Source organism: Fusarium mangiferae (genome assembly GCF_900044065.1).
Source record: "Fusarium mangiferae strain MRC7560 genome assembly, contig: FMAN_scaffold002, whole genome shotgun sequence".
Taxonomy (NCBI): domain Eukaryota; kingdom Fungi; phylum Ascomycota; class Sordariomycetes; order Hypocreales; family Nectriaceae; genus Fusarium; species Fusarium mangiferae.
The window spans coordinates 454,427-481,510 of NW_024573922.1; the positions used below are offsets into that span (position 1 = coordinate 454,427).

At 48.4% G+C, this 27,084-nt stretch overlaps 13 protein-coding genes and 1 non-coding gene across 14 annotated transcripts; 7 read left to right on the top strand and 7 right to left on the bottom strand.

Annotated features, from left to right (window-relative positions):
- Positions 1–99: 99 nt before the first annotated feature.
- On the top strand, positions 100–603 carry FMAN_06620 (Guanyl-specific ribonuclease F1; the record flags this gene model as incomplete). The annotated part of the gene is made up of 3 exons (XM_041826576.1): positions 100–114; positions 170–440; positions 491–603. 3 exons carry the CDS (start codon positions 100–102, stop codon positions 601–603), a joined length of 399 nt encoding a protein of 132 aa, XP_041677625.1.
- Positions 604–1,029: 426 nt separating this feature from the next.
- FMAN_06619 (related to endo alpha-1,4 polygalactosaminidase precursor) lies at positions 1,030–1,948 on the bottom strand (the record flags this gene model as incomplete). The annotated part of the gene is made up of 2 exons (XM_041826577.1): positions 1,030–1,401; positions 1,451–1,948. 2 exons carry the CDS (start codon positions 1,946–1,948, stop codon positions 1,030–1,032), a joined length of 870 nt encoding a protein of 289 aa, XP_041677626.1.
- A 922-nt stretch (positions 1,949–2,870) lies between these two features.
- Positions 2,871–4,920, bottom strand: FMAN_06618 (uncharacterized protein; the record flags this gene model as incomplete). Its single annotated transcript, XM_041826578.1, has 4 exons — positions 2,871–3,996; positions 4,048–4,089; positions 4,139–4,276; positions 4,328–4,920. 4 exons carry the CDS (start codon positions 4,918–4,920, stop codon positions 2,871–2,873), a joined length of 1,899 nt encoding a protein of 632 aa, XP_041677627.1.
- Positions 4,921–5,879: 959 nt separating this feature from the next.
- On the top strand, positions 5,880–6,602 carry FMAN_06617 (uncharacterized protein; the record flags this gene model as incomplete). Its single annotated transcript, XM_041826579.1, has 1 exon — positions 5,880–6,602. One exon carries the CDS (start codon positions 5,880–5,882, stop codon positions 6,600–6,602), a length of 723 nt encoding a protein of 240 aa, XP_041677628.1.
- Positions 6,603–6,986: 384 nt separating this feature from the next.
- Positions 6,987–8,749, top strand: FMAN_06616 (putative isoamyl alcohol oxidase; the record flags this gene model as incomplete). Its single annotated transcript, XM_041826580.1, has 2 exons — positions 6,987–7,231; positions 7,309–8,749. The coding sequence occupies 2 exons, from the start codon at positions 6,987–6,989 to the stop codon at positions 8,747–8,749; spliced, it is 1,686 nt and encodes a 561-aa protein (XP_041677629.1).
- Positions 8,750–9,023: 274 nt separating this feature from the next.
- On the bottom strand, positions 9,024–10,148 carry FMAN_06615 (uncharacterized protein; the record flags this gene model as incomplete). Its single annotated transcript, XM_041826581.1, has 3 exons — positions 9,024–9,327; positions 9,377–9,864; positions 9,918–10,148. The coding sequence occupies 3 exons, from the start codon at positions 10,146–10,148 to the stop codon at positions 9,024–9,026; spliced, it is 1,023 nt and encodes a 340-aa protein (XP_041677630.1).
- Positions 10,149–12,288: 2,140 nt separating this feature from the next.
- Positions 12,289–12,376, top strand: tRNA. The gene is given in 2 exon segments: positions 12,289–12,325; positions 12,341–12,376. It is a non-coding gene; the product is annotated as a tRNA-Tyr (tRNA).
- Positions 12,377–13,012: 636 nt separating this feature from the next.
- Positions 13,013–14,831, bottom strand: FMAN_06614 (uncharacterized protein; the record flags this gene model as incomplete). Its single annotated transcript, XM_041826582.1, has 5 exons — positions 13,013–13,898; positions 13,945–14,085; positions 14,132–14,299; positions 14,347–14,401; positions 14,459–14,831. The coding sequence occupies 5 exons, from the start codon at positions 14,829–14,831 to the stop codon at positions 13,013–13,015; spliced, it is 1,623 nt and encodes a 540-aa protein (XP_041677631.1).
- Positions 14,832–15,387: 556 nt separating this feature from the next.
- On the bottom strand, positions 15,388–16,509 carry FMAN_06613 (uncharacterized protein; the record flags this gene model as incomplete). Its single annotated transcript, XM_041826583.1, has 3 exons — positions 15,388–15,674; positions 15,725–16,226; positions 16,276–16,509. 3 exons carry the CDS (start codon positions 16,507–16,509, stop codon positions 15,388–15,390), a joined length of 1,023 nt encoding a protein of 340 aa, XP_041677632.1.
- Positions 16,510–17,007: 498 nt separating this feature from the next.
- On the top strand, positions 17,008–18,887 carry FMAN_06612 (uncharacterized protein; the record flags this gene model as incomplete). The annotated part of the gene is made up of 8 exons (XM_041826584.1): positions 17,008–17,374; positions 17,425–17,526; positions 17,576–17,815; positions 17,861–18,007; positions 18,058–18,169; positions 18,217–18,346; positions 18,396–18,614; positions 18,669–18,887. 8 exons carry the CDS (start codon positions 17,008–17,010, stop codon positions 18,885–18,887), a joined length of 1,536 nt encoding a protein of 511 aa, XP_041677633.1.
- A 256-nt stretch (positions 18,888–19,143) lies between these two features.
- Positions 19,144–21,164, top strand: FMAN_06611 (uncharacterized protein; the record flags this gene model as incomplete). The annotated part of the gene is made up of 2 exons (XM_041826585.1): positions 19,144–20,031; positions 20,082–21,164. 2 exons carry the CDS (start codon positions 19,144–19,146, stop codon positions 21,162–21,164), a joined length of 1,971 nt encoding a protein of 656 aa, XP_041677634.1.
- A 184-nt stretch (positions 21,165–21,348) lies between these two features.
- Positions 21,349–22,936, bottom strand: FMAN_06610 (uncharacterized protein; the record flags this gene model as incomplete). Its single annotated transcript, XM_041826587.1, has 4 exons — positions 21,349–21,611; positions 21,659–21,864; positions 21,911–22,818; positions 22,871–22,936. The coding sequence occupies 4 exons, from the start codon at positions 22,934–22,936 to the stop codon at positions 21,349–21,351; spliced, it is 1,443 nt and encodes a 480-aa protein (XP_041677635.1).
- A 478-nt stretch (positions 22,937–23,414) lies between these two features.
- Positions 23,415–23,672, bottom strand: FMAN_06609 (uncharacterized protein; the record flags this gene model as incomplete). Its single annotated transcript, XM_041826588.1, has 1 exon — positions 23,415–23,672. One exon carries the CDS (start codon positions 23,670–23,672, stop codon positions 23,415–23,417), a length of 258 nt encoding a protein of 85 aa, XP_041677636.1.
- Positions 23,673–25,804: 2,132 nt separating this feature from the next.
- Positions 25,805–26,429, top strand: FMAN_16042 (uncharacterized protein; the record flags this gene model as incomplete). Its single annotated transcript, XM_041826589.1, has 2 exons — positions 25,805–26,045; positions 26,098–26,429. The coding sequence occupies 2 exons, from the start codon at positions 25,805–25,807 to the stop codon at positions 26,427–26,429; spliced, it is 573 nt and encodes a 190-aa protein (XP_041677637.1).
- Between the last annotated feature and the right edge of the window lie 655 nt (positions 26,430–27,084).

A 27,084-nucleotide genomic window follows, 5' to 3' on the forward strand; every position in this document is an offset into this window, starting at 1 on the left:
ACATGATCAACTATAAAATCTGTGAGAGAGCTCTATCCATGATGTAACTATTCCTACACGCTCTCATCCATCTTCGGTTGTTGTATACTCATTGACAAGATGCTCTTCTTCAAGGTACAGCACCTCCGAAAAGACACCCAAGCAAGAACGATGCTGACACATTTCTTAGTCTATCGCTTCTCTTGCTGCTCTTGTCAGCCTGGCTGTTGCCAGCCCCATTGAGAGCCGCCAGTCTTCCAGTGCTACCTGCGGCAGCACCAGATACACCGCCGCTCAACTCCGCGCTGCTGCCAGCGCTGCTTGCCAGTACTACCAGAACGACGACACTGCTGGCAGCTCCACCTACCCTCACACTTACAACAACCGCGAGGGCTTCGACTTCCCTGTCAACGGTCCCTACCAGGAGTTCCCCGTCAAGACCAGTGGCGTTTACACTGGTGGTAAGTTGAGGAGCAGCGACAAATCAAAATCATTTCTGACATATTTCCAGGCTCTCCCGGTGCTGACCGTGTTATTATCAACACCAGCTGCCAGTATGCTGGTGCCATTACTCACACTGGCGCTTCTGGCAACAACTTTGTTGGATGCAGCGGCACTAGCTAAGCTGCCATGCCTTTCCATGCTGGCTTCTGAGCCATACGTTACACGTATATAGTTACCATCTGTCTTGACGACATTAAAATACATACATGACTTACTCTGCTTTCTGCCGTCCATATGTTAAACCGCTATTCCATATCTACCTGTCACTGAAGAGGCTTTTAAATGACTTCTTTCAGAGACATCTTTCATACTTTATGAGATAAGAGATGCACTCGATTCAAGAGAAAACGGAAAGAAAATTCCAAGTACTGAGTGCTCTCATAAACCTTAGCTATCAAAAACTGGGGTAGCCCTGATCGGCCTAGCCTCCCCAACAGGGATCAGGCGCTCTACTTTAGTATAAGTAGCACTTCTCCCCCCATCCTAGGATAGAAATCAAGGCTCTTTTAACCCTCTCTTATGTGACCCTCTGCTGTGCGTGCCACATTAGCAATACAAGACCCATTTATCCAGATTCATCTTCTTAATAACTTTACTGAAATCATCTGATCCTTCCGCCGCACCACTAGTAGAACAAATCTTCTTCTTGTCCTTAGCCTTCACCTTTGGTGCACCCTTGGGGTACTCAATGTTGAAGACTGGTTTTCCTGCGTCGATGTAGGGCTGGTACAAGTCGCATTCTGAATATTGGATGCAAGACTCGTTGATACAGAAGGCAACGTATGGAAGAACCTCTTCAGTGACGTCTCCACCGTTCTTCATACCCATGACCATGTTGTACTTGGCTGCTTCTGCAGAGAGGAACTTGACATATGAGATGGTGTCTTCTTCCGTGAGACCAAGGCCATTGTCGTTTTGCTGAGGCAGTAATTAGAAGGTTGTCGAGCCGCTTGGACGGGTAACTTACATATCCATCCATGTTATCAGGATCGATAGCATCGCATCCCTTCTCAGCCGCCAGCTTGATTCGCTGCGCCATGATAGCTCGTACAGCAACACTGCTAATATTTACCCATCTCTCGTCAGGCCAACCATCCATAACCTTACCAAGGTCTTTCTTTGGAAAGCTGTCTTTGTCTTTACGCCAGTTCTCCCAGGAACCAGCACTAAAGTAACAAATAATCTTCTTTCCTCCCTTCTGCATAGCGGTGATCGTGTTCTTGGAGTTTTCAAAGAGATCCATATCCCAAATAGGGACATCTGGTGTCATAGAACTAACACCTGCTTTGGGAACTTTGACGACCTCGGAGAGGATGATCTGCCATGGTGTCCCGACTTCTGGCTGCCATAGCTCCTTGCGCTTGGGGGTTGTGAAACCACGAGGGATAAAGGCTTCGGCTTGTGATAGCTCGGAGAGAGAGGCTGCGACGAGTGCCGCGGACTGGAAGAAAGAAGTCAGTCTCATTTCTTATCTTGCCGAGGGTATGAAGTGGTGATGGTAAGGTGAAAAGATAGTGTACTTTAGTCAAGTCTCACTTCATCTTCCAAGTTTATATATGATCTAGATTACGCTTCCAGGGTGGATTTATGTACCATCAGACTTGCCACTCATAGCACTATTACAAAACTCGTTCTGTTACTCAAATTTGTTCCAGCCCATTCCAGTATAGAGGAACGGACTAGACTGGGCCGATTAGATACTCGAGATCCAGTTTTGGCTGGCTTCGATTAGTCTAAGAACTAGCAATCGCGCTAACGTCGCTGATGCCAGTGATGGTCGTTTTCTCATATTTTACAAAGATAGCGGTGCAACATACAGAGAGATCTGTAAGCTAGAGACAATCTCATATTTTAGTTTATCTCATTTTATTTCATGATACTTTTCTTTCATTTCACTGGTCATTTATGTCTTTTTTTGAACCAACACGTGGTACATTGCCCAGTCATGCCGGGACGGGCCATGAGGCGTGAGGAATGTGTCAAGCTGAGATCCAATCCCAATGCGGCCAAAAATTCCAGGCGTCATTCTTCAAGTGGTTTTGGGCTGCAACGATGCCTTTGGACAGTTTAGTATGATCGAATTTTTGGAAAAAGGCTGTCAAAGGCCGAGACAGATCGGATCCAGCCAGAACTCAGCCGCCATAAGATGTCACTAGCCATTACTGATGGCAAATACTTGGACAGAAGCGATTTCAGATGAACACGATAATTCGGTTTTCATTGCTTCTGTCCTAACTAAACTCAGATGTGTAAGGAAATCTCAAGTTTGATACAACTAACATACGTGAGCTTCTCCCCATTCGTTGTGTTTCGTCTGAGCGCACATAGCCAATTGAAAACGATCGCGTCACATCACGAAGCTTCTATAGAGCCAGGCCACAACAGTCTCAGTAGTGCTTCTTTCGAGTCCTCTTAGCCGCCTGCTGGCTCAACTCAACCGTCCATCTCATCAACTTCCCATCATACTCTGCAGTATGCTCACCCTTTCCGCGTCCAAACCAAGCCTTCTTCAAAGCATCAGCTCTATCGGTATCCTCAAGATGGATTAACCATCTCAGCATGGTAAGGTATCCGCTATCCAAGGATCCAGAGATCCACGCGTGATGAGGACTAAGTGCCTCGCCGCAGATAGCAAACTTTCCATCGCAGAGGAGCTGCTGGAACTCAGGGTAGATATAGCTGAATTGGCCAGGGCCAAAAAGAGCGAAAGCGCCACCGGTGTAGGGATCGTGAGACCAAGCGAAAGCGTGGTGCTCGAGATACTCGTTTCTCAGAAACTCAACTGTGATATTGGGATCCTTGCTCTCTCCCCAAAGCTTGACGAGATCTTGGAAGCACTGGGTAACAACTGCGTCGTCAATATGCGGCTTCTGCTTCGTATAGTCAGGAATCAGAGATCCCATTCGCGTGGCATCTTGAGCCCAGGTATAAGACGTCATGAGCACAGCAGATGTATCATCGCCATCGTCCCAAGATGGGTAGACGATGTTGCTGCTTGGCAGATCAGAGCCCGATACACCACCGAAGGTGCTACCGTTCGTTGAAGCTTTGTACATATTCTTCCACCAACGGCTCTTGAACTTGACTGCGACCTTGCAAGATCGGTCATAGCTGAGAGCTCGGATACCGGTGAGAATTTTTCTCTGGGTCTGAGGAAGACCGAAACCGGGGACCAGGCCCGAGATATCCATGCGCTGGAGAGGACCCATGGCGGTGGTGTTGAAGACCATGTCGTATGCTTCAGTCTTGGTGCCCTCAGCTCCATTGATAGTCACTTCGATCTTGTTTTCCTGATGGTTCTCTGACATAGCTACGACAGGTGTGTTCTTCGTGACCTTCAGAGAGACAGGGTTGTGAGGAGCCCACTTAGGATCTTCGATGCATTTGTTCATCTTCTCGGTGACGACTGTCATACCGCCCTCAAGACGCCACCAAGGCTTACCAGCCGTGGCCTGGAAATCGCTGAAGTCGCATAGAGATTCAACGAATGACTGCTCGAATAGGCCAGTTGAGCTACAGGGTGTTAGTATTATGGCGTCAATAGATCACAGGTGGTTGACTTACGTAGAAGCAGACTCGGCTTCTTCAGTCTGGTCATATGTCCATCTTGGAAGGGACATTAGCAGAGGCGAAAAACGTTCAGCAAGGTACTTACTTGGGATCAGTGAACATAAGCCAGCCTCTGGTTGAATGGTTGTCCTTGCCAGTTTTGACCCATTCCTCAAACTTCTCGTCCCAGTTTGTCCCGAGACCTTTGATGATCTCGTTCATTCGCTCATCGTATGGCTTACCGCTATTAAAGGTCAGTATTCTTCACCTTAGAATGAAAGGGAGGTCTTCTTACTCGGGCGATTCGGTGTTAGAGTACCAATGCATCTGAGGCTCGCAACCGGCATCAAGAACATACTTCGTTTTCGGAAGCTTCAGCTCCTCAATCAGGGTAAGTGTCCTGTGATAGTTTAGCTTACTGTTCAAGCAAAGGGATTGACAAACTAACGATTGCATCGCATCGATCTCGGGGATGCGCATGGCGCCAATGTCGTAGTAGTTATGAGGAGATGCGTTTTCCTTGTCAAAGTCATACGTATACACGCGACCACCAATCCTGTTCGAAGCTTCGTATATATCCACATTGGAGATCTTGAGATACTTGAGCATCATGGCAAGGTACAAGCCGGTGGCGCCAGCACCAACGATGGCAACACGACCTTTGTACTCGGAGAGATGCTCCAGGGGATCTTCATGTCCGTGATATGGTGCATGGCCGATTGCGGGAAGGGGTTCATTGCGACCAACACCATCGTTCAGTTCGAACCGTAGGCTACGGAGATGCTTGTCAAGAAGATGCTTGGCGTAAGCAACCCGGAGACCGCTTGGAACTTGCAGTGAAGGGTCCTGGGGCGGCATCGCCGGGAGATGCTCTGCACGTTTAGCCATTTTCTCCAAGTGACAAATAGAGTATGGAGTGTTTCTTTGAACAAGAAGGTAGTAACTGAAATTCTAAAACTGTCGAAATCCAAGGACAAGGAGCCGGTGCCATTGATTGAGCAAGCCATCTTTTTATACCCATTGTCGGTCAACAGAACCCCCCCTCTCGACACAGTATCATATGCAGTCTTACAAAAGTGAACATATCACATTCCTGCCATTGGTTTCCTCTCACTTTGGCGCAACAATATTGAGAATTGGGCATATTGTGGCGAGCTGAACCATCGCAGTTTGGCTGGGGAAACGGCTCAGCGTGCCACTAGATGCATGAGCTAGTCGGCCCGCCCGGCAACCCGCAACTAAGCAGCCACCATACCGCTTTTTGCTGTGTTACATCTCCCTTGCATTCGGTGTGCCCATGTACCGCAGATGCTGAGGATCAAACGTTTATGGGCCAATGCTTCACCAGGAAGCCGTCTGGCAGGAATATATGTAGATCTTAAGGTCCACCTAGAAAGATAAGCAATTGCTGTTGTCTTTTGGTCGGCTGGAAAGAAGATTAGGCTGTCAAAACTCAGAAGAGAACACGAGGGCACTAGTACGTGGCAGGCAGTAAGCAGCTGAAACCTCATTTTAGACAGCGATGAACGAGCGAGTTGGTCTGACCAAACCAGCAGTTGCTATTGGAACAACAAGCTTTCTCGCAATGCTTGCTATTCAGAATCTGTTTAACCCGGCAGTTATATCTCTGTGGTTTCAAAAGATAAAGCGAAAAGTCGTATTCTATTTGGTGACTTGAGGCTACTGTCATCTCTTGTTGATCGAGCTGATTCTGATGACGTCTTGATTCAGAAATCGTCACTTGATTGGGCTATTCATACCCCGCATTCGTGCAACTTTGTCAATCAAGGACAAGCTGTGCCTCTCGGTCACTCAACACCATCTCACATCTCACATCACCCACCAAAATGCCATCCAATCACCTCTTCCAATATTCTGTTGTCTCAGCCCTTATGGATGGGGTCGCCGAGACAGGAATCACCCTTTCGGAACTCGTCACACATGGCGATCATGGCCTTGGCACCTTTCGGCATATGGTTGGCGAAATGATCATTCTTGATGGGATTATTTATGATATGAAGCCTGATGGTTCTGTCATAGCATTGGACAAAGATGCGTGCGCTGATAATACGGCACCTTTTGCGATGATCACGGATTTTAAGCCGAATGTTACTGCATCGAAACAAATACTGAGCAAGGATTCTTTTACGGAGACTCTATCTCAGCTTCTTCCTGCGACGAACAATCACTATCTGGTCTACAGAATTGAAGGCACATTTAAGTCAGTCACTGTACGGACTGTGGGAGGACAACAGTCACCAGGCGAAAGTCTTGCCGAGCTTGGAAAGCGACAGGCTTCGCACACGTTCCACAACATCAGGGGTACGATCATTGGGTTCAGATCGCCTGCTTTTATGCAGGGTATCAGCGTCGCAGGCGACCATTTACACTTCTTGGCGGCGACCAGACACTCTGGTGGTCATGTGCTAGCTATGGAAGGCGATGGCGATCTGGAGCTCAGCGCAGCTCGGATTGCATCAGTCAATCTTCAGTTGCCAACGGATGATGATGCCTATAATAAAGCCAAGTTGGTTCGAGACGATGAAGGAATAGCTGCGGTTGAGGGTTAAATCTCGAAGATGGCGCACTCGCTTACGCGGCTTGAAATACGTTGCCTCTGCTGTAGATTTTAGAAAGTCGGCGAGCTCTGTGTATCCTTGCTCCTGCTAGATTTACCTAGATCATAGATACTGCAATCTCACATAATAAGCTGCTGTCGATCTTTCCCTGTCTACGATAAAGCTTTAAAGATCTTCATGCAGAGTCATCCTTGTCCAGTAACACCAATATCGTTCCCCACCTCAACATGCTTGGCTGACAGGGGCAGTAAGGGAAACAAAAGCACCTTTGCGGGGAAGAGTGAAAATCTGAGTAAGACGGCTACTTCATGCATCCTTACCGCCCATTGAGTCGATGAGAGATTTTTAATCTACCAACAGTTATCTCTGGCAACAATGCGCAGCCTTGCCCTTTCGTCTCTGTTGCTCTGCATAGCTGGGTGTAAGGCCACAGCACCAGGCTGCAAATGCTTCCCCGGTGACTCTTGTTGGCCTTCTGATGATGACTGGGACCACCTCAACAGTACGGTTGGTCGCCGGCTGGTAGCTACCGTTCCCTTGGGAAGTCCATGTCATGATCCGAATTATGATGCTGAGGAGTGTCAACGCCTTCAGACCCAATGGCTGTATTCGTCAGTTCAGTGAGTCCGGTTCCGCTCATCTCGTGCAGTGCCACGATCTCCTTCAATGCATCAAATCAGCTGCTAACATATGCAAGTTCAGAATCCTCCTCGTCCATGATGGCTCCTCTGTTCGCCAACCAGTCTTGTGACCCATTCCAGCCCAGGGACAAGCCATGTACGCTCGGCAACTACGTCAGATATGCCGTCAATGCCTCCTCTGTAGATGATGTCGCAGCGACTTTAAAATTCGCCAAGGAGAAGAACATACGCTTTGTAATCCGTAACACAGGTCATGACTACCTCGGCCGTTCAACCGGCGCAGGGTCCCTTGCTGTTTGGACTCACTACCTAAAGGGCGCCGAAGTCATCGATTGGAAGGACGATCACTATCAAGGAAAAGCTCTCAAGGTCGGCGCCGGCGTTCAAGGTTTTGAAGCACTTGCAGCTGCCCATGCCGAGAATCTAGTCGTCGTTACTGGAGAATGTCCTTCGGTTGGCCTGGCAGGAGGTTATACCCAAGGAGGCGGCCATTCAGCCCTAAGCACCAGTTTCGGCTTAGCCGCTGATAACACCCTCGAATTCGATGTCGTTACTGCCGATGGAGAGCTTGTCAAAGCGAGCAGAAGTAAAAACAGCGACTTATATTGGGCTTTGAGCGGAGGTGGCACGGGCAACTATGGCGTTGTTATCTCAGCTACTGTACGGGCTCATCCAGAAGCTCAGGTCAGTGGAGCTAAGTTTCTTGTCACTGCACCTGAAGGAAGGCCAGAGCTCATATATAAGGCCATCGACGCTTTTCATGCTGCTCTCCCCAAGATTGTTGACTCTGGTGTTATGATCATCTACTTCTTCTCAGACTCATTCCTCCAGATTCCAGCTCTGACGGCGTACGACAAGACCGAGGCCGAGGTCAAACAGATTCTTCAGCCGCTCGCTGATTCTTTGTCTGATCTTGGTATCAAATTCGAACCGACCTTTACGCACTTCCCAAGTTACTACGAGCATTATGATCACTATTGGGGTCCCCTCCCAGCAGGCAACATCCAAGTAGGAACACAACTCTTCGGAGGTCGCTTACTGCCTCGCAACAAGCTGAAGGACTTCTCTCCAACAGCACGGAAGCTCGCTGAGATGGGAGTCATTTATATCGGCGTTGGCCTCAACGTGTCCAAATTCGGGGGCAGCAACGCCAACTCAGTACTGCCGCAATGGCGAGATTCCATCGTGCAGGTTTCTCTAACTCTTCCTTGGGATAATGAAGCTCCATGGGAGGAAATGCTGGCTACTCAGAGGAGGATGACGAAGGAGATTCAACCTGTTATCGAGAAGGCGACCCCTGGTGCCGGTGCGTATATCAACGAAGCAGACTTTCAACAGAAGTATTGGCAAGAGACCTTCTATGGAGTCAATTATGATAAGCTTCTGAAGATAAAGAAAAAGTACGATCCTGGACATCTCTTCTATTCTAAAGTTGCTGTGGGTAGTGAGGCTTGGTCAATTGCAAATGATGGGCGCATGTGTCGGTCTCGAAGTTGAGCACCTGATTCTGGATGACATTGAAGTCATATCAGGCCCATCATAGGTAGCATAGAGTCATCTTGCGAACCCCTCTTAGTCGCGTTAAAAGTATCCCGAGTACAACAAACTTGCCTAGATCATACAGTCGCTTATAACAGAGGTCTTCGTTCTCTCGCCTCTTCTATGCTATCCTTCGTCGTCACTTCTAAAAAGTGGTAAGGCAGCATTGTTTGCACAATTATTTATTAAGAAATCTATTATATAGTTCGGTGTAGCATAGTCCATGAAATAACTATGTGACTGTAACCTCAGTCGTCTTTCGAATGACGAAACCCTCAACATCCATATCTTCCATCTCGACTTCCGAAACCCCGGAGCGAGTGGATCCATTGGCTGGCACAATTTGCTCTTGGGAAGCATTTCTATCACCCGGAGTATCGGCCCCATACATCTTCGAGGCGTAATTGGACTTTGTCGTCGTGTAGCATCTTGTCTGAGTGCTCAGACCGTAGCGGTTGCCGGCGGCAGCTTGGTCACTGTGGGTATATATCGATCGATCCTCATTGAAGCGGAGCTTGGACGCAAGAGTGTCGAAGCTGCACCTGGTTAGCTCTGGTGCGATAGAGTATTTTGCGGGTGACTTACTATAGGACAATCGGGTATAAACAAAACAGAGCGTAGAGGAAGCGATCTAATTGACTGGCGATGTTGACTGCCTTCTGACCCGGAGTTTGGAATGGATGGATGATAGTTCGTACAACTCCCAATACAGCCAAGAAAGCGACACGCATTTCGGTACTGCGTGTCAAGTATCGCAGAAGGCCGACTTTGAGAGCAGCGCTCATACTGGCTGTCTTGGCTGAGGCGAAAATGACGACAAGGAAGTAGGCGCTGAGACATTCGGAGATGGCCATGAAGGTGAAGTAGCCAATGTGAAGATAGTTGATGATGACTTCGAACTTGGCGACACCCTCAATCAAGAACTTGGCGCGATAGATTGCAATGAAGACTCGAGTGATCGCCGTCAAGACCATGAGAGTCCAGAACAGAATGGAAAAGACGCGCCATTGCTTCGGTCGGAGAACTCGTTGGAGGATGATATAACTGTACAGCAACAGACTGGCTTCTTGCAACTATTCACATCATCAGTAACATTCACTTTCAATTCACAGGAAAGGTATCGTACCAGCCAGAAGAAGTCTGAGAACACGGCCGCTACCACTTCGTTGATGACAGGATTCTTCAGGTAGTAAACATAATAGCAGAGCCCATTCGCAATAGCCCCCGCCGCAGACGAAAAGATCGGCACAGCAGCTAAAACAGTAAACGTGGTAATCTCACAGACCAAAATACCAAAAACAACATTGACGAGGCAGATGGTGCTGAAGATCGACCAGCATACCTCGAAGTAATCCATGGTCGTTCGAGTCAGCCTGCCTGCCAAGAAAAAAGACTTTGCGAGACAAACTGCGACAGCATGAGGAGGGGAGAGACAGCTGCGCTGATCTTATGTGCGTGCGCAGAGCGTGGCAGAGTCTAAAGGGGACTGGAGGCAGGGGACCATGGAGATGGCGTTTCCTGCTAAACCGCGTGTGTTCCTTGCCCAGTCTGCGTGTGGTTAGGCTTGGCTGGGGTGGGCTGAGGTTTGGTTTGACTTGACACGCGCGAAGGATGTTCCACTACCGTCACTGGGGAAGGAGACTATTGCCGGGGAAGAGGGCTGGAGGCTTCGATGTTCGATTCATGATCAGCTGGTATGTATCTCCGTCTGGAACATTGTGGCTGAGACTCATCAACCCTCCCCAAATCGATGATCTCTCCCCATTGTGTCATCCATCTGCAACCAAGAACAATACAAAAGATCCATGACGATCCTCCCTTCATCTCCCATCAAGTCTCCTCCTTCCGTAAAGACAATCACGCTTTTTGGCTTCGTCAATAAAGTTTGGCTAAAGTTTTGAGTCTGGGGCCTGGCATGAAATTCGTTCTAGACTAAGTCTCAATGGGGGACTAGGCCAAGACAGGGATGAGCGCGATCTACCAACGAGATCTCAGTAATGTCGTCGCTTGTGCCTCGACTGACTCGCTCCATCGCCTGGGAACGGGCGTAGACGGTTGCGGAAGAGGGAAACGGTTGGCGGATTATCCTAGGCCCTTGGACATTCAGCTCCGGATCCATTTTATGGAGTCTCTCGGGGACCACGATGATTTATTATGGTTCTTATATGTCACCAGTTGCTTCATTTTCGTGTCTAATACATAATAGCTTGGTATTTCTTGCTTATTGACTCCATTCCCAATTTCTCACATTTTGCGTCACCTTTTCCGGGACAAATAATTGACGTTTCCATCTGTTTACTTGCAAAGGACTTCCGTCTTGGCCCTGACTCAAAACCGATGATGTAGTCACTGTCAGACAAACTATTTGAGCCAAAAAGCCTCCGAGTCAGCGCTCTAATCTCACAAAAGCCCGCCAAAGGAACTATTGGGATCATTTCTCCGGTTAACAGCATCGGAACTTCCCGATCACCAAACCCGCAATCAGGTCGTCTTGACTCACGCGCAAACGGTAATAATCGGGTAACTCGTATCCAGCCCAGCTGTGCACCGTTGGACAAGAAAATCCACGTGCTCCCGAAAAAGGGGTCCCGTCTCCTCCGCAAATAGTCTTCCAAGCTCGCATTGACTCCTATCCACATGTTGGAGGACTCGTCTAATTAAGGAGAAAGGCTAATCAGAGCCTTCGGGTACATCTTTCCCGGCTGGTGGCATCGCTCACGAGAATCGGCCGAAAGATATTGACAGGCAGATGATCCCTGTTCGGAAAGTTGCCCGATCATATGAGATCGTTACATCGTTTCGTCTCAAGAAGCTGTCACGATGGTCAGTGCTAAGCGAGCTGAAAATACCCTTGAAGACATCGTCACGCGTCATGCATGGATGCCACTGAAGGTTTTGCAGACATCGGCTCTTTGCCCGAGTTAAATGCATGTATTCAACAAACAAACTGTTAAATCCAAGCGAGCCCCGCAGTCAACAAGACAGTAAAGCCGATTGTCAGATCCAAAGTGGAACGCGGAACGAGACCCTTGATAGAGCGCAAAAACAACTCGGCAAAACATCGCAAGAAAGCAGCTTGGCGCAGTGGAAGCGCGGTATGTGATTTCGCATCCTTTCATCTCGAACATGCACTAACAATTCCCGTAGCCGGGCTCATAACCCGGAGGTCATCAGATCGAAACTGATAGCTGCTAGCTATATCTTTTTTTGCCTTTTTTCCATTTACCATGCCGTGATTTTTGCCTTTCAGATTTAGGGCTTCTCTTGGCATTCAATTCTATCTCTCTGCCATAAATGGCATCGTGACACCACAGAGAGCAATCCCTTACTGTATTGGCATCGAAACCATTTACAACCAGTGTGTTCTCCTCGTATCCTCATGCCTCGCTTAAAATAGAAGCGATCGGAAGTAGCAAACATCAAACATCTGGCTTATCGCGATCATCAGCGGCGGCTGTCGACATGTCGCCAATTTGCAGCGCCTTTTCACCAACAATCCCCGAATAGCTCAGCTGGAAGAGCGTTCGGCTGTAATTGATAACACATCTCACCGAAAGGTCACTTGTTCGATCCAGGTTTCGGGGATTTCTTTTTGCATTTTTGACGATCTGTGACTTGGTGTTTTATTCTGTCTCGCTTAACAATTAAACGTCATTCTGGCGGGGTGGGTGCCAATTAGATATTACCCGAGACTTAGCCATATCTAACCTGGTAAACCAGTAAAGGCAAGAACTCTTATTTTAATATATAATTGATATTCCTAGTCGTAATTTCTATTAGAGACAATACATTATCTCATTCTTGTGATATATAATTCGTGGTGTTGTTTTTGCGCCTAAGCTTTCGTGAGCCAGAACTCACACAGCCCCAAGTATATGATAAGATTTCTGCATAATAAGACCTAATTAGGGCGAGTCGCAGCTAGTTGTACACGTAAAAAGGGACTGAAGATCACTTATTCACTTTATTTAGTGTTTAGTTACAATCCGAAGCTTTTTTCTATTGTTCAAGGTCCGATTTCTTTAGTTCATTGCTCAACTGTAGGGTATTCCACGGAAAACGATGTCACGCCTGACAGGGATCATTGGACCGGAAGAATGTGACATATAATTGTAAGACATAAGGTTATGCAACATCACTAGAAACGGGGTTTAAGCGTACATAGTTCTTAATCTTTGCTATGTTTTGAAACATATGGATGCTCTGATGGGGTCTTTTCGACTACTCCAGGACCTCGAATCCAACCAAATCAGGCGCCCAACCGCCCGAAGCAGACGCAGTGAAAGCCACTTCGTTGTTATCTCCCTTCTTGAACCCATCAACAAGGATTGTGAGCCGGTCGCTCTCAAACCAGTCACCTCCAGCATTCGGGAACGCCCATCGCTTTGCATCTTGTCCGTTGACCGAGATTGACATGTTCCGAGAATTTGTCTCCCAATCGCCGATCGTGTGATGGTACTCATGATTGATGTAATCGATGCCAAGATAGACTGGACCATCCTTGGCTGCACTGACTGACTTAAAGGTCACTTTAGCATCGCTACCGATGGATCCAACCTTTTTGTGAGTTGGGAGACATTCAGTGTCTTTGCAGTTGACGAGAGAAGCTGAACCTGAGAGAGTTGCGTCCTGAGCTGAATAGTAACCCGCGGCCTTAGGCGGCGAAGCCGGAGTGATGTCAGACAAGACAAGCTGTCGTAACTCATGAGGTGCAAGTTTAAATTCCTGGATACCTGAGATGCTGAGATCTTCATGAGCCCATACGTCTCGTGCCGCCGCCTTGTCAACACCAATCAGCGACAGATCGACCTTCACTGTCTGGGTCTCGTTCTTCCAGTTCAAAACGCCGAGGACCTTATGGTTGGAAGAGAGATTTCCGGCCCAGACATCCCACTCTTCTTCGGTATATCGAATAACGAGCTTCGCTGCTTCTGCCAAGGGATCTTGATTGATAGCGATGACTTCTTTGTTGGACATGATCTCGAGAGATTCAGCTGGGATCTGCTTGGCGTCCATCACACCGCCGATGATGAGAGGAGATTTCATCATGGACCAGAAGCCGAAGTGGAAACGTTCTTCATCATGCGAAAGTGCACCAAGACCGATGCTACAGTGGTTAGCATATGTTACGAAAGATCGGCAACGTAGCTCACATCAACATGTCCATATCAGCAAAAGCGCCTGGTCCATTGTATTTGGCGTGAGCGACAACCTGGTTAGTAATGCGCCAAATTGCTCTCCAGGCATTGAAGATGTCGTTACTCATTCGCCATGAGTTTCCTAGAGGAGCAGCCCTGATTCTTATTAGAAGACGAACTACTAATTACTGTGACAACCTACCATTGAGGGACATCTTCGCCAATGCCCCATTGACAGAGGAAGTACTTGATGTCTCGATCAGTCTCATTGATCGCCGCAGCCATCTTGATGAAGCGATTGGGGCTCTTTGCTTCAGCTGAGGTGGCGTCGACCATGTCGGTCTTGGATGTCGCGTAACAGTTATCGTATCTGGAGATTGTCAGTGGACGTAGATCGCAAATGGTAGACTGTCTTACTTCAGGGTGTCACCTCCCCATTCAGCAAATGATTTTGCATCAATCTCCTCGTAGTCTATTGAAGCCAGTCAGTATACTGGCCAGTTTATCAAGAGCTATACGATGCACATACCAAGAGAAGCAGGAATGTCAGATGAACCGCATTGTAAATATCCAGCTCCAGAATAAAGACCAAATTCTAGACCCAGATCATGGATATACTCTCCGAGGGCTTTGGGACCCGACGGGAATAGAGTCTCGTTCCATTGAAGCCTCCCTTCACTATCTCGGTCTCTCGAAGGCCATCCGCAGTCTACAGTGACAATGCTGTAGCCGAGATCCTTGAATCCAAGATCAACCAAACCTTTGGCATTGATCTTGATGATGTCCTCGGAAGGCCGGCAGTTGTAGTGATTGTAGCTATTCCATCCCATTGGTGGAGTGGAGGATTTGACAGTCTTGCCATATGCACTGGCAAGAAGCGTGGCAAATACAAGGGAAGCCATGATGATGACGATGAGGGAGAGATCAATGCATGGTGGAAAATACCCATAGATGCAGAGTAATCCAGTACTCTTATACTCGCGTTGTCCGTAGAAGCGCGTATTCAATCCGGATTTTAAGCATTTAACCATAAAACTTTCGGGTCTTAGATGCAGACGGGACGAGAATGGAAACTTATGACACCATACTCACGATTCGATAGGTGCGGCTACCCCACGAGCCGACATACGAGCACAGATTCAATTGCTCATAGGTGCGCATCTTGAATTTGCGTTAAGGTATGTCGATCACCGACGCATGGGGTCTTTTACCTGCGGGGAACCCTTGCTTGTTTTTGTTTGACGTTGCATCCCGAAATGGATAAAGAGGGTCGGTTATACGGATGTTGAACGAGACCGAGCGGAAGATGCACTGGGCTTTGTTAGGCGACCAAATGGCTGTGTGTTCTTTGAACCGTTGAACGATTATGCTACCCAACACGTCTACGGTATGCATTGCCATCCCTACGATATCTTTTTAGTAACTATTTAGGAACATGAGAAACAACAGGCGTCTGGTTTACAGTGTATACTTTGTGCCACCAAATATGGGAGCCATTTGACCTGGCATTTCCTTCTCGATAAGTCCCTTAAACCTCCACCCAGTACAATGTCCCGGCATTAGCAAAGCCGGCTCGAGATCCTTGAGATCCTTCATGCTCTGCTCCATCTTATCAGGTGAAGCATCTGCAAGGTGATAGCCGCCGACAATAGCGTAGATAGGGCTGTCGTCGATAGCTTTCGCATGCCTGGCAATGTTGATGAGGCCTGCGTGACTGCAGCCAGTGAAGATGACCAGGCCCTTGCCTGCAAAGAGGTCAGATGCGGTGATTGACCGAGTGATGAGAGGGACTCACCTTTGAGCTTACACATGACAAACCGTTCTTCCATGATCAGCTGGTCCTTTGTCCATTCATCCTTGACCGGATCATATCGAACACCACCTGGGATGCCACCTTCATACTCTGTCTGGCGCGGAATCTCTCCGGATATGAGAAAGGCATAATCGAGGATGGTACGCGCCTCATTCAAGACAACTGTCCTACCACCAGCACTATCGATCTCATCCATGGTTGGGTCTGCCTCTAGCGAAATGGGTTGGTCGAACATGATTCCTCTAAACGCTGGCTTATCTGGAGGAAGCGCAACAATGACCTCGTCATTATCCGACCTCCCGCTGCTGGCAAGACGAATCGCCGAGAGAAGCCCACCAGAGTGATCTCTATGCCAATGCGAAAGAACAATGGCACCAATCTCAGCCATTGGGAGCTTGAGTCTCTGGACATTTTTCTCGAAAACGTCTTCCTCGGGACCGGCATCGAAAAGCAGCGTGTGAGACTTATCGTCCTTCTTCGCTGTCTGTCAAGGGTTCAGTAAACGGTACCGGCATTTGAGAAGACAAGCTCACGATAAACAGGGACAGGCCATGAGCACCGCAACAGATGTTTCGCATTGGCATTTCCAACCGAGCTCCTCCTCGAGAGCTGGGGTCTGACACGGGGCTTAATGGGACACCAGCGAAGGATTGGGCATGCTGAACACGCGGGTTTGGGCTCGGTGAGATTTGGTCAATCTCATCGTTGATCAAGACGTGAATGTCGAGGCTGTCGACTTCAATGAGTGATGGTAGTTTTGGCGTCATACTGAGAGAAAGAACACTGGATCTAGTATCTGGCTGACATAGTTAAGTTGAGCGGGGAGAGTGTGTCTTATAATGACTTTCTGAAGCCATCGTATCATGCCAAGTCCTTTCTGAGTCATGGAATACGATGTTTGCGGCATTCGGCTTTTCACAGAGTCCGAGATGGCAAAGAACCCGTCATGTCTCCATTACCGAGCAATATTTTGTGAGTAACCCAGTTTTTGTGATGCTTTATGACAAATATTCTGATGGCCTAAGAAAAAACGGAGAATAAACAAGTGGCCGACGACGAGCGAGGGCTTCTTTGACGATCCCTCATGCTCATGATTTCGCTGAGTCAGAAAGTCGGACTCGCCAGGCCCGTGTGATGCCTCGGCTAAAGATACCCCTCATAACTCCGTATACATCAAACAAACACCAACCAGCAATCGTGCAGACCAATTATGACATACGAAAATATCATTTCTTCAACTTTCAGCAAGTAAGATTGACGACATTATGCCTCCATCGCCTCAAAACCCAATTATTATCGGCGTCGGAGAATTCCGCCAAAAGAAGTTTACCCTCGAAAATACCCTCGAACCGGCAGAGCTTATCTTATCAGCAATCCGCGATGCTGCCAAAGATACAACAGTCGATGTTATCAAACATGTAGATAGTATTTCTGTTGTTCCTCCTTGGTCCTGGACATACGATGATCTACCAAAGCACCTTGCTCAGAAACTTGGCGTTGAACCTTCACATCTTGAGCTCTCAAGCCATGGGGGTCATACGCCTGCATTGCTATGCGACGCAGCAGCAGCCAGAGTTGCAGCAGGGGAAACGAAACTGGCAATCGTCACAGGAGGTGAGGCATTGGCGTCATGTAAGTTGAGGTCGGACTGAAATGAAGACTCTTCGGCTGATATGTGTCAGTGTCTGCGTGCCAGAAAGCTGGGCGTCTTCCGCCACCGGGATGGACTGCGATGTCTCCTGATGCAAAGTTATATGGCCCGAGTGACCCTGCACTCTTGAAAGGTAAGCATTAACTCAAACTCTCCATTAGAGACTGTCTGATAGGATGAAGATGTCGGTGCCTCGCACTCCATCGGAATGCCGATTCAAGTATACCCTCTATACGAAAACGCATACAGGAAGCATCACCAGCAAACATTCCACGAGAATTATCACGAATCATCAGCCCTTTACGCTGAATTTGACAAGATTGCCTGTCAACATCCAATCAGCTGGAGAGCAGGCGAAACACCACGAGATGTTGATGCTATTAAGACAATAACTAAGCAGAATCGCATGATCTGCACACCTTGTATGTGTAGTCGCCACGGACTCTGACTATGAGCTAACCATTTAGACCCTTTGTTAATGAATGCCTTCAATGGTGTAAACCTGGCGGCGGCTTGTATCATCAGTTCGGTCGAGTATGCTACTAAGCTAGGCGTCCCCCAGGATAAATGGGTGTACATCACTGGCGGCGCTGGCTCGAACGATAGTTCACACTGTCGGTCAACTTCTACCCTTTGATTGAGATGATGCTGATATTTAGTCTAGTTTGGGAGCGAGCCAATTACTTTTCTAGTCCTGCTATCGAGTACTCAATCGACAAGGCCCTCGAATCTGCTGCGTTTACTAAGAACGAGATCGATTGCTTTGACTTCTACTCGTGGGTTCCGGAACATGGACGTTGAATTGGAACTCACATGTTTATAGATGCTTTCCCATCGTCCCGAAACTCGCTTGTAAACATGTCGGTCTCGATGTTCAGAAGCCTGCCAAGCCTATCACTCTACTTGGTGGCCTTACTTCCTTTGGCGGTGCAGGCAACAATTATTCTCTTCACGTAAGCCTTCATCTGAGTCTGAATGAGCATATTCTAAAGGTCTTGACAGGCAATCGCGGAGATGACAAGAGTTATTCGAACCCGGCAGCATCAAACCGGCTTGGTGCTTGCGAACGGAGGAATTCTATCGTGGCAACACGCTCTTTGTCTATCGGCTCACCGGCGGCGTGATACCTCTACTTATGTGAAAAGCAAAGTTCTTGATAATGGCGATGTTTCTCAAGGTCCGGTGTTTACCCCGATAGCGCAAGGCGAAGCTGTAATCGAGGTTTGTGCCACGCTCCAATTATTTGCATCTGTCTGACGTGTTTCGTGAAAACAGACTTATACTGTGGATTATGATCGAAAGGGACCCAGGCTCGGCCATATAATTGGAAGGCTGGTTGACAATGGACAGAGATTCATTGCAAACCATGGTGATGAGCATACATTGGCGACACTTGCGAGCACTAACGGAGAGCCAATTGGTATAAAGGGTCATGTGAACCAGTCTGGTGACGGCCGAAACCTCTTCACTTTATCAGCGAGTGCGAAGCTGTAAAAGTAGATCTTTAGACTGAGACGAGGTGCACAATAGCTCTGTGTGATCACCGCCATTAATTGAAGCTAATCACTGGGAGGTTCTGTTTATTTCCGTTAGTCATGAACTGGTCCCATGATTCATGCTCGTGATTGATTAATCGGCGCGGAAATAGAATAATCCGAAAGCAAAAACCTTACCAAGACATCGATGACGCTGATCCTTTCTTTTTGTCAATCCTGAATGCATTTATGACGTCACATTTCATTCCGTCGAAATGGCATTGGCAACACGACTTCTCCTTGTCGCCTTCGTGTGTCTCCTCTTCGCCGACCGCGTCTCAGCCTTTGGAGCAGGCGAAGTAGCTGGTAACAGCGAATTCAACGGCTACGTCTGGCGTCATGGCGACATCGTCGAAGCCCTCCGGTACCTCCCTGCGAGTTTTGTGACGCACTACAGATTTTCAACGCTTGAGCGACGACAAATTTACTTTGGGAACTGGCTTCGAGACTTTTCGCAAATCATCGATACAACAGGCCTTGACAATGTTCCTGAGCCGGTTCTCAGAGCTATTGTTAGCATCATGGGGTTCTTGGAGTTTGGCTTCGCGACCGACGAGTTCGAGGTAACGCGCGAGCGCTTGGGATGCTACACTCACGTGGAGCATATTGACAACCCCAAGGGATACCCGAGTAATGCCAAGGAGATTGACGAGAGGTTGAGAGGGCCTTTGGATCCACGCGAACTCGAGTTTGACCCCAAGACGGGCATGAAGAACTACATCGCAAACTCGGGCAAAGGCTGGGATACATCTGCTGATTACGTCACGCGAGAGCTACGCGAGTGCATTCGACTCGGCCGCGAGAAGGATCCAAAGTCCAAGAAGGAAGCGTTCATTCATCTTGGCGCTGCGCTTCACACTCTCGAGGACTTCTCGGCGCATAGCAATTTTACGGAACTCTGCCTGCATGAACTTGGGGAGCACGACGTCTTTGCCTTTGTCGGCGAAGCCTGTCGCGTCAAGACCCCACGATGGAGAAGTCGCATGGTCCCGCCCATTGTTACTGGCACTTTCGGAATGCTCGACATCTTCCACAGTATCCTCGGTGAAGCCGACGACATGGCCATTCTCCAGTGTAAAGGCTCACTGCAGAATCTCGAGAACGTGCGCAAGCCGACCCCCTCCTTTCACGTGCCCGTGCTGACAGCCAACAGGAACTGAACCTCGGCGAGATCGCCTTCCAGCACATCTTCGATCTACTCAAAGCCGCGATCCAAGCGATTAGCAAATTGGCCTCCAAGACGAACGACCCGATCCTCCAACAGCTCGAGACCGTCGGTGTGCTCTTCAAGAAAGCCGAGGAAGACAAACAAAGCTCAACTGCCGCGAGTAGCCTCGACGCCAACCAGCTTTGGCAGACCATCGAACCGATCTTCTACCTCCACGACCGAATCAAGAAATGGATACAAGAGCGCACGGAACAGCATGATGCCGAACCGCTGTCGGAGGAGTCTAGCACGCAGCTGGGCAAATGGACAGACCAGCTTGTCTTTAAGTACCTGTCGCTCATGATAGAGAGCTCTATCATGCAGCTGCGCAATGCGCTCAAGGCAGCGAAAGAGCGTGTTGATGCTGAAGCTGCAAAGTCGACGTCTGCTGAGGTATACCTCGATGGTGATGGGTCTGATCCCAGCCATTCGGACATCTCAAAGGATCACTTCAGCAACGTGCTCAACCAACCCGCAGGCCTTGTCTCCTCTGTCACGACAAACTGGACAACGCAACAGGTCGTCAAATGCTGGGACGACCCCTTCCGCAACGAAGAAGAAACTATCCGACAGATCCTCACAATCATGCATCATCCCGCATTCCCACGCCACAAAACACCCATCCAGAAATACATGTTCACCGCCGTCGAAGAATGGTGGAACCACAACACGGCCTCCGAAAAAGAGACCATTCGTGGTATGCTCACCAAGGAGAGCGTCCGCAACCGCCAACACGAGAATCACACCCTCACTCTCAAAGATCTCGAGGGTAAGAGGAAAGGCGTCGCTGATTTCCCTGGCTCAAGACCCAAGATCAAGGAGAGACCTGCTAAGCCATCGCCTTTGACGTGGGCTGTTGGTGAAGCGAAGAAAGATGCAAAGTGGATGTTTGGTGCTGTTAGAAGAGGCGCTGGCGATCCTATTGCGGCGGTTTGTTTCATCGGTGAAGGTTTGTATATGATGGTTGTTTACATTTTCATGATGCTTTTTGGTGCATTTGGATTCAAGTCGAAGGCATCCAGGGTTTAGGATGCCATGTTATATAGATGTGATACCTAGTAGATCGAGATACATGAGATATACGAAATGTACACTAGACTCCTTGCTTGGAAGCCTTGACGGCCTATTTGTACTTTTCAAATAAGTTGCATCACGAGTGCTGTCGCTACTCTTGATATCCTGTTAGAGGAAGACGTTGCCGCGCTCACTAAGTTCACAGCTTGAAGCCACCAACTCTCTTCTGCAAGATTTGAGCAGGGTCATACTTCTTGCTGACCGACTTGAGGAACTCCAGCCCATCACCTGCGTACGACTCAAAAGGCCTTTGGTATGGTGCGGCGTAGTTGAGGTACTGGAACTTCTGCAGCAGACCCTTTGCACGAGCCTCGTCTTCCCATTTTGACAGGATATCCTTTGCCTTTGCTTCAACATCCGAATTCACAGCTGAGTTTGGCCACAGAGCTGAGATAAGAACAACTATGACTGTTAGGAGATGGTTATGAGAGGATCCAATGGGTACTTACTATAGCCATCGTGCGCTGATTGAAGGCCAAGGACATTGGTGTGCTTGGAACCCTTTAGCATCGCTGCTACCAACGGTTCAAAGGCGATGCTCCATGTCACTCCGTCCTGTGGATTGAAAGAATAGATCGTCTTATTGAGGGTCTCGAACATTCGCTGCATGTTCTGAGCTGATGGTTTGAGAGTCAACGTCGCAAAAAGCCAGTTCCTACGCCTGTCAGAGTTGTGCACTTGAGCTCAATATGGGAACTCACAATGGTGGTGTATCATTCTCGTTAGCAAACTCTGCCAATGTCGTGATGTTATTCACAAGCTTCGTGTGAGGCACGTCCGAAAGACCCTTGAAGATCTTTGGCTGGGAAACAGGCTTGGTGTATACAGCTGAAGCTGACAATGACCAAGCTTTGGAAGCCGAACTGTAAAGAAGACTGGTAACTAAGGACGCGGCGGGATCATATGTAGATGAGTCGAGTAAGTCAGTAAAGGCCTGGAACAACTTATCCCTCTCATTAATGTCGTATGAGATGCTTGTTGTAGAAATGTCGCCCAGCGGAAACGTTTCAATGTCAAAGCGCGTAACAACACCAAAGTTGTTTCCCCCTCCTTTCAGAGCAAGGAACAAGTCTGGGTTCTCTTTCTTATTTGCACTAATAAGAGTACCATTGGTGAGTACAACTTCGTAGTTGACCACTCTGTCACAAGCCCATCCGACTTTGGTAGTGAAATGAGATATTCCTCCGCCAAGGAGCAAGCCTCCAACGCCGACGTTTCCGTTTCGACCTCCGGCGACTTGCACACCTGAGTTGTCGAGATGCTGATAGACGTCGAGCCACTTTGCACCTGCGCCGATGCTTGCAATGGTTGACTTCTTGTTGGGAGATACGGATGAGAGAGTCGTCATGTCAATGGTCACGCCGCCGTTGGAGTTGGCGAAGCCTGCTGCAGGAGCATGACCATGTCCCTTGATTGAGAAATTGCAGCCTTTGTGTTTGTTGATAATACTCAAAGTAGCGGCGACATCGTGGGCGTTGGTAGGTTGTAGAATGCAACTGGGATGAAGCGCAGACTCTTGCTTTGACCAGTAGCTAGTCAGCGTGGCATTATAGCTTTTGGTATCCGGAAAGCTGATTTTATCGCCAAGACTCTCCCCCAGTTGGTGACACTGGAGCTGTCAGCTATTATGGTTCTATCATGTTCCTCCACCAGGCACATACACATGATGATGCTGATACGCTGGTGAACAGTAGAAAGGTAACGATATGAACGGCAACGACCCTCATCTCAAGGTATGAATAGCAAGAGTTTGTGGATGAATTAAAACCTGGGGTCCCCGGACTTTCCTGACTTAGGCTTGAGATCTTTTATCAATTGTTTTATTCGGACCGACTTGCTGGTTTCATGACACTAAGACGCTTTTGATGCTGATATTCGGTCATAGTATGCAGTAGCACGGCTGTTCGGCATCGTGAGTCGAAAAAGCAATTATCATTCAGCCTAAAGATATAGTGAAGGGGCCATATAAGACGTAAATGGTAAATTGGACTTAATTTGAAGAATATGTTTCTTGACGCGATGCAAACAGTACAGTTACATTACCCCTTCTGACATCCTTCAACAGCCCCGCGAAACCACCAGTGGTCAAGCCCATTACCCAGTTACCAGCCCATGAAATGTAACTCTGTTGAGTATATATGAACTCTTCTGCGATGGATGTTGAGGTTGACGTGTCGTGGTTGTAGGGATGCTTAGTGCAGACGCTTATTTCTTGCACTTCTTCTCAATGTGGTGCCACTTCTCGCCCTTGGGGCACTTGCACTTGTGGTGCTTCTTGGTGTAGACCTTGCCGGAGTCGTGGCACACGCACTCGCTCTTGGCATGATCCCAGGAAGCATGCTTGCCGCAGTGGTGAAGGATGCTGCGGTCCTCGAGATCAACGGGTTCAGCGTCGGGGTTGGGGAGGGCAGCGACTGTGCCCATGGCGAGGAGGGCGCCGAAGAAAGCCTTGTTGAGAAGCATGATGAAGGTTTGAGTTGGTGGTTGAGTGTGTGTGATTGGTTTGTGTTCAGTGGATGGATGAGATAGTTGTTTGTGAATGATCCGGCAAGATGCTGAGGAGCTCATATGGTTATATACCTCTTGGCTTATGCAGGCTCCCTAAACTCACTCAAGCACATGTATAATGTGAATTGAAACTTCCCGTCTCGGATATCGGCCTCTTAGTCAAACACTGGGGTTCTACGGCTGATCGGCAATGAAGCTGACAGGGCTGTCAAAAAAAATGGAGCACTGCCACTGGTAGACCTAGCTGTGCCTTTATGTCAACCTTGTATAAGTGGGGAAATATCCCGTCACTACCGAGCTGCCTTGCATTGTTCGTATTCGATTCGATACTTTTGCCAATTGACAATGCAATGCCCCTTTCGCCCTGGATTACCCCAGATTTGATTGAAGCCACTAATGGGGCTATGCTTAGCCCCTTTACGAGAGGTCCAATCAAATTGGCTAGCCTTGAAACTGCCAGACCGGTATTCCCATAGCGCTCATTGAAGACCTTTGTCTGCCAGTTGGCAAACATAGTTACTGTAACTGCCATTAAGTTATGCAAGTGGCCGCCGTACCACATCTAAACAATAAAGTTGCATCTTGTAACACAGAGATAAAATCCTTACGTGACTAGTGAAAGTCGCGTACAGCCTGACCTCGAACGATTCGATGGTAAACCTAGTTGATAAGAAAGGGAACAATTTTAGATCAGTACTCCCAAACTCTTGGAGCTTTACCGCCGAAGATCCTCACAAGCTGCGAACTATTTCGATAGCTTGGAGCTGACGCGTCTTCCATAAGTCCCGGGCGACCGCCTTTCCGAACGATTGGACCTTTGATGCCCTCAAATCGACCAGTCCAGATCCAAACAGCGCATCATGATACTTCTCAGCAAAAGCGGCTAAAACGGAGCGGATATCGCTGCCGAGCGTCTCCCTTGACCAGGGCTTTGGGGCCATCGGCACGTTCCGAAAGTCAATATCGAAAGCAGTAGTCATCATCATGAGGCTTAGACATTGGGATCTCCACATATAATAATGGCCCAAGGCAGATTACAGCATGGCAACCAATGATACTGGGAGAGATGGTCCTTTGGGGCAGACGATCTAGACCGGTGATTTAATCTCCGGCTCTTAGAAAGCTTGTTTTCGGCACTCGCGCTGATCAGAAGTGCCATTCACGTGAAGAGCCTTGGCCATACGAGGTAGATATGGGGCTGGCTTAATGACCTTCTTGAAACAGAGTGAGACCGAAAACATTCGCTTCTGGTCTCTGATATTGAAGGCTGCCGCATAGCCACTCAGGAGGTAGCCGAGATGTCCGATCTAAGGTATGATTGAGCTGGTTGCCTTGCATCTTCTCAGGTTGAAAGGGAGGTTTAGTAAGGGAGAGTAACCACTACTTCGGATCAGCCGGACACAAAGAACCTTGGTTGCATAGATCTAATATTCTTTACACCGAAACCTATCGGACGAATTCGACGTGGTGGCTTGGGATTCGTGTTGTGCCTCACAAGAGCAGCAGGTGCGGGCAGATTGGATAAGACATTGACATAGACGCACTGGTAAATGCCAAAACATATAATTGTCCCTCCTAGTAACTACTATGCAAGACTGGTACAGGCTGTAATGGGCAACTATCGCTGAATTTTCAATGCCAAGGGCTTGTTAGAGCTGACATCGCTGAGGGGTATAAAACCCCATGTATTCAGCTCAACACATACGCTCAAGTCAATAGTGAGAGTCAGCATTAAGCTATTTTCCCTCGTTCTCGTAAGCAATCACGGTGGTCCATTGGGCTTTTCGTGCGAAGCATCCTTTACCCCAAGGATCTTAGATCCAGTCTTTTGCCGCAACAATTACTGATAGAAAAGACTTGATGATGGGAGGGCAAAGCCTTTATGTAGTAGTATATCCTAACACACACTAACAATGCAGCACTGGCCTGCAGCCAGTCGTGGTCGCCCAATGATACTTGTACAGCATCTCTACGCATGTACCCCTCATCCATGACATCGTCGACGACATTTCTTCACCGCTCCTCATCAAATTTCACATCTTCACAATATCATCATAACATTGAACCTACAGTGACTGATCGCAATCATGGCATCCTGTCCCAGGTTCAGTCAAAAGGTCGCGGAGTGCGAGTCTATTATCGCATATGAGTTCGATTCCAAATCGCTCTGTGCACAAGCACTGAACGCAGCCGCCGACTCCATGGCTGTCTGTTACATGGATGGCTCTATCAAAAAAATGCCCAAGAATGATCGGCTCGCGGTTTACGGCGACGCTGCAGCTGCAGCCTACTTGTGCAGCCTGTGGGTCAAGGGAGGACTCCCGAAACGTGAGTGATCCATTTCAGATGCATCTTACGTTGCATCTAGCTGACATTCAAGATTGCTGGACCACGCTGCGCCGCGACCTCATCAGCAATGATAACTTGAATAGAGTTGGAAGGGAGCGCGGTCTTCACAAGTGCACTAACATGAACGGAGGAACTACTAGGGTCAGTTCCGGGATGGTCGCGACGGCTGTCGAAGCTATTCTCGGGGCTGTCGAAATGGACGGCGGTCGCGATGCTCTCGCCCGAGTTATGAAGCATCTTGGTCTCACGGAGCATGCTCTCCTCGGATCGGTAAAGTTTCTCTCTTTTGACAAGCTAACTCACTTGATCTGTATAGGTGCCTTCGCAGCCGCCATTGAATTCCCCCGTGACATCGACCTGTGATAACGGGGTCTTGTCTAGGCTGCCTTCTCGAGTGGAGCCAGAAGCAGACCCTTTGTCAACGTGGTTGCCATTGGAACCCCCTCTTAACTCTGCTTGAGGAGCCTCTTAGACAAGCCCCAGGTATCACGGATTGGTAACATGGGGGAATCCGGAGGTGGCTGCGGAGTAATGTCGACATGTCCTCTAAAGTCTCTGCTCATATTCACATCGGTGAACTCTGGGTTTGAGAACGAATGGGCCCTGTACCTAACTGAATCAAATTGAACGTGGCCTCACAACTTAAACCAGATGTTGAGGTTCTAACTCAACGACTTCAGGACTAAATCCGAGCGTTTCGTTTCGATGTAATAGCTAGTCAACCTCAGTCATGCTATGTAAACCACGGTGGCCCAGTGGCATGAGACGAAATAGCTTATCACTCAAACAGGACCCGTGGTTACTCAATACAAGATTGGTCGTCGTGGAGGAGGTAGTCTATAGGGAATTTAGCGAGAGAAACATAGGGGGGAGGATCTCATGTCGCTCATTTGACCGCCCAACGGGGTAATTCAACATTACAGAACGGAATTGTGTCAGAAAGTCATTCATTCAAATTATACTAAAACCACCAATCAAATGCCTCGAGGTTTCGGCAGTCTCTCAGTTCCTCCATTGT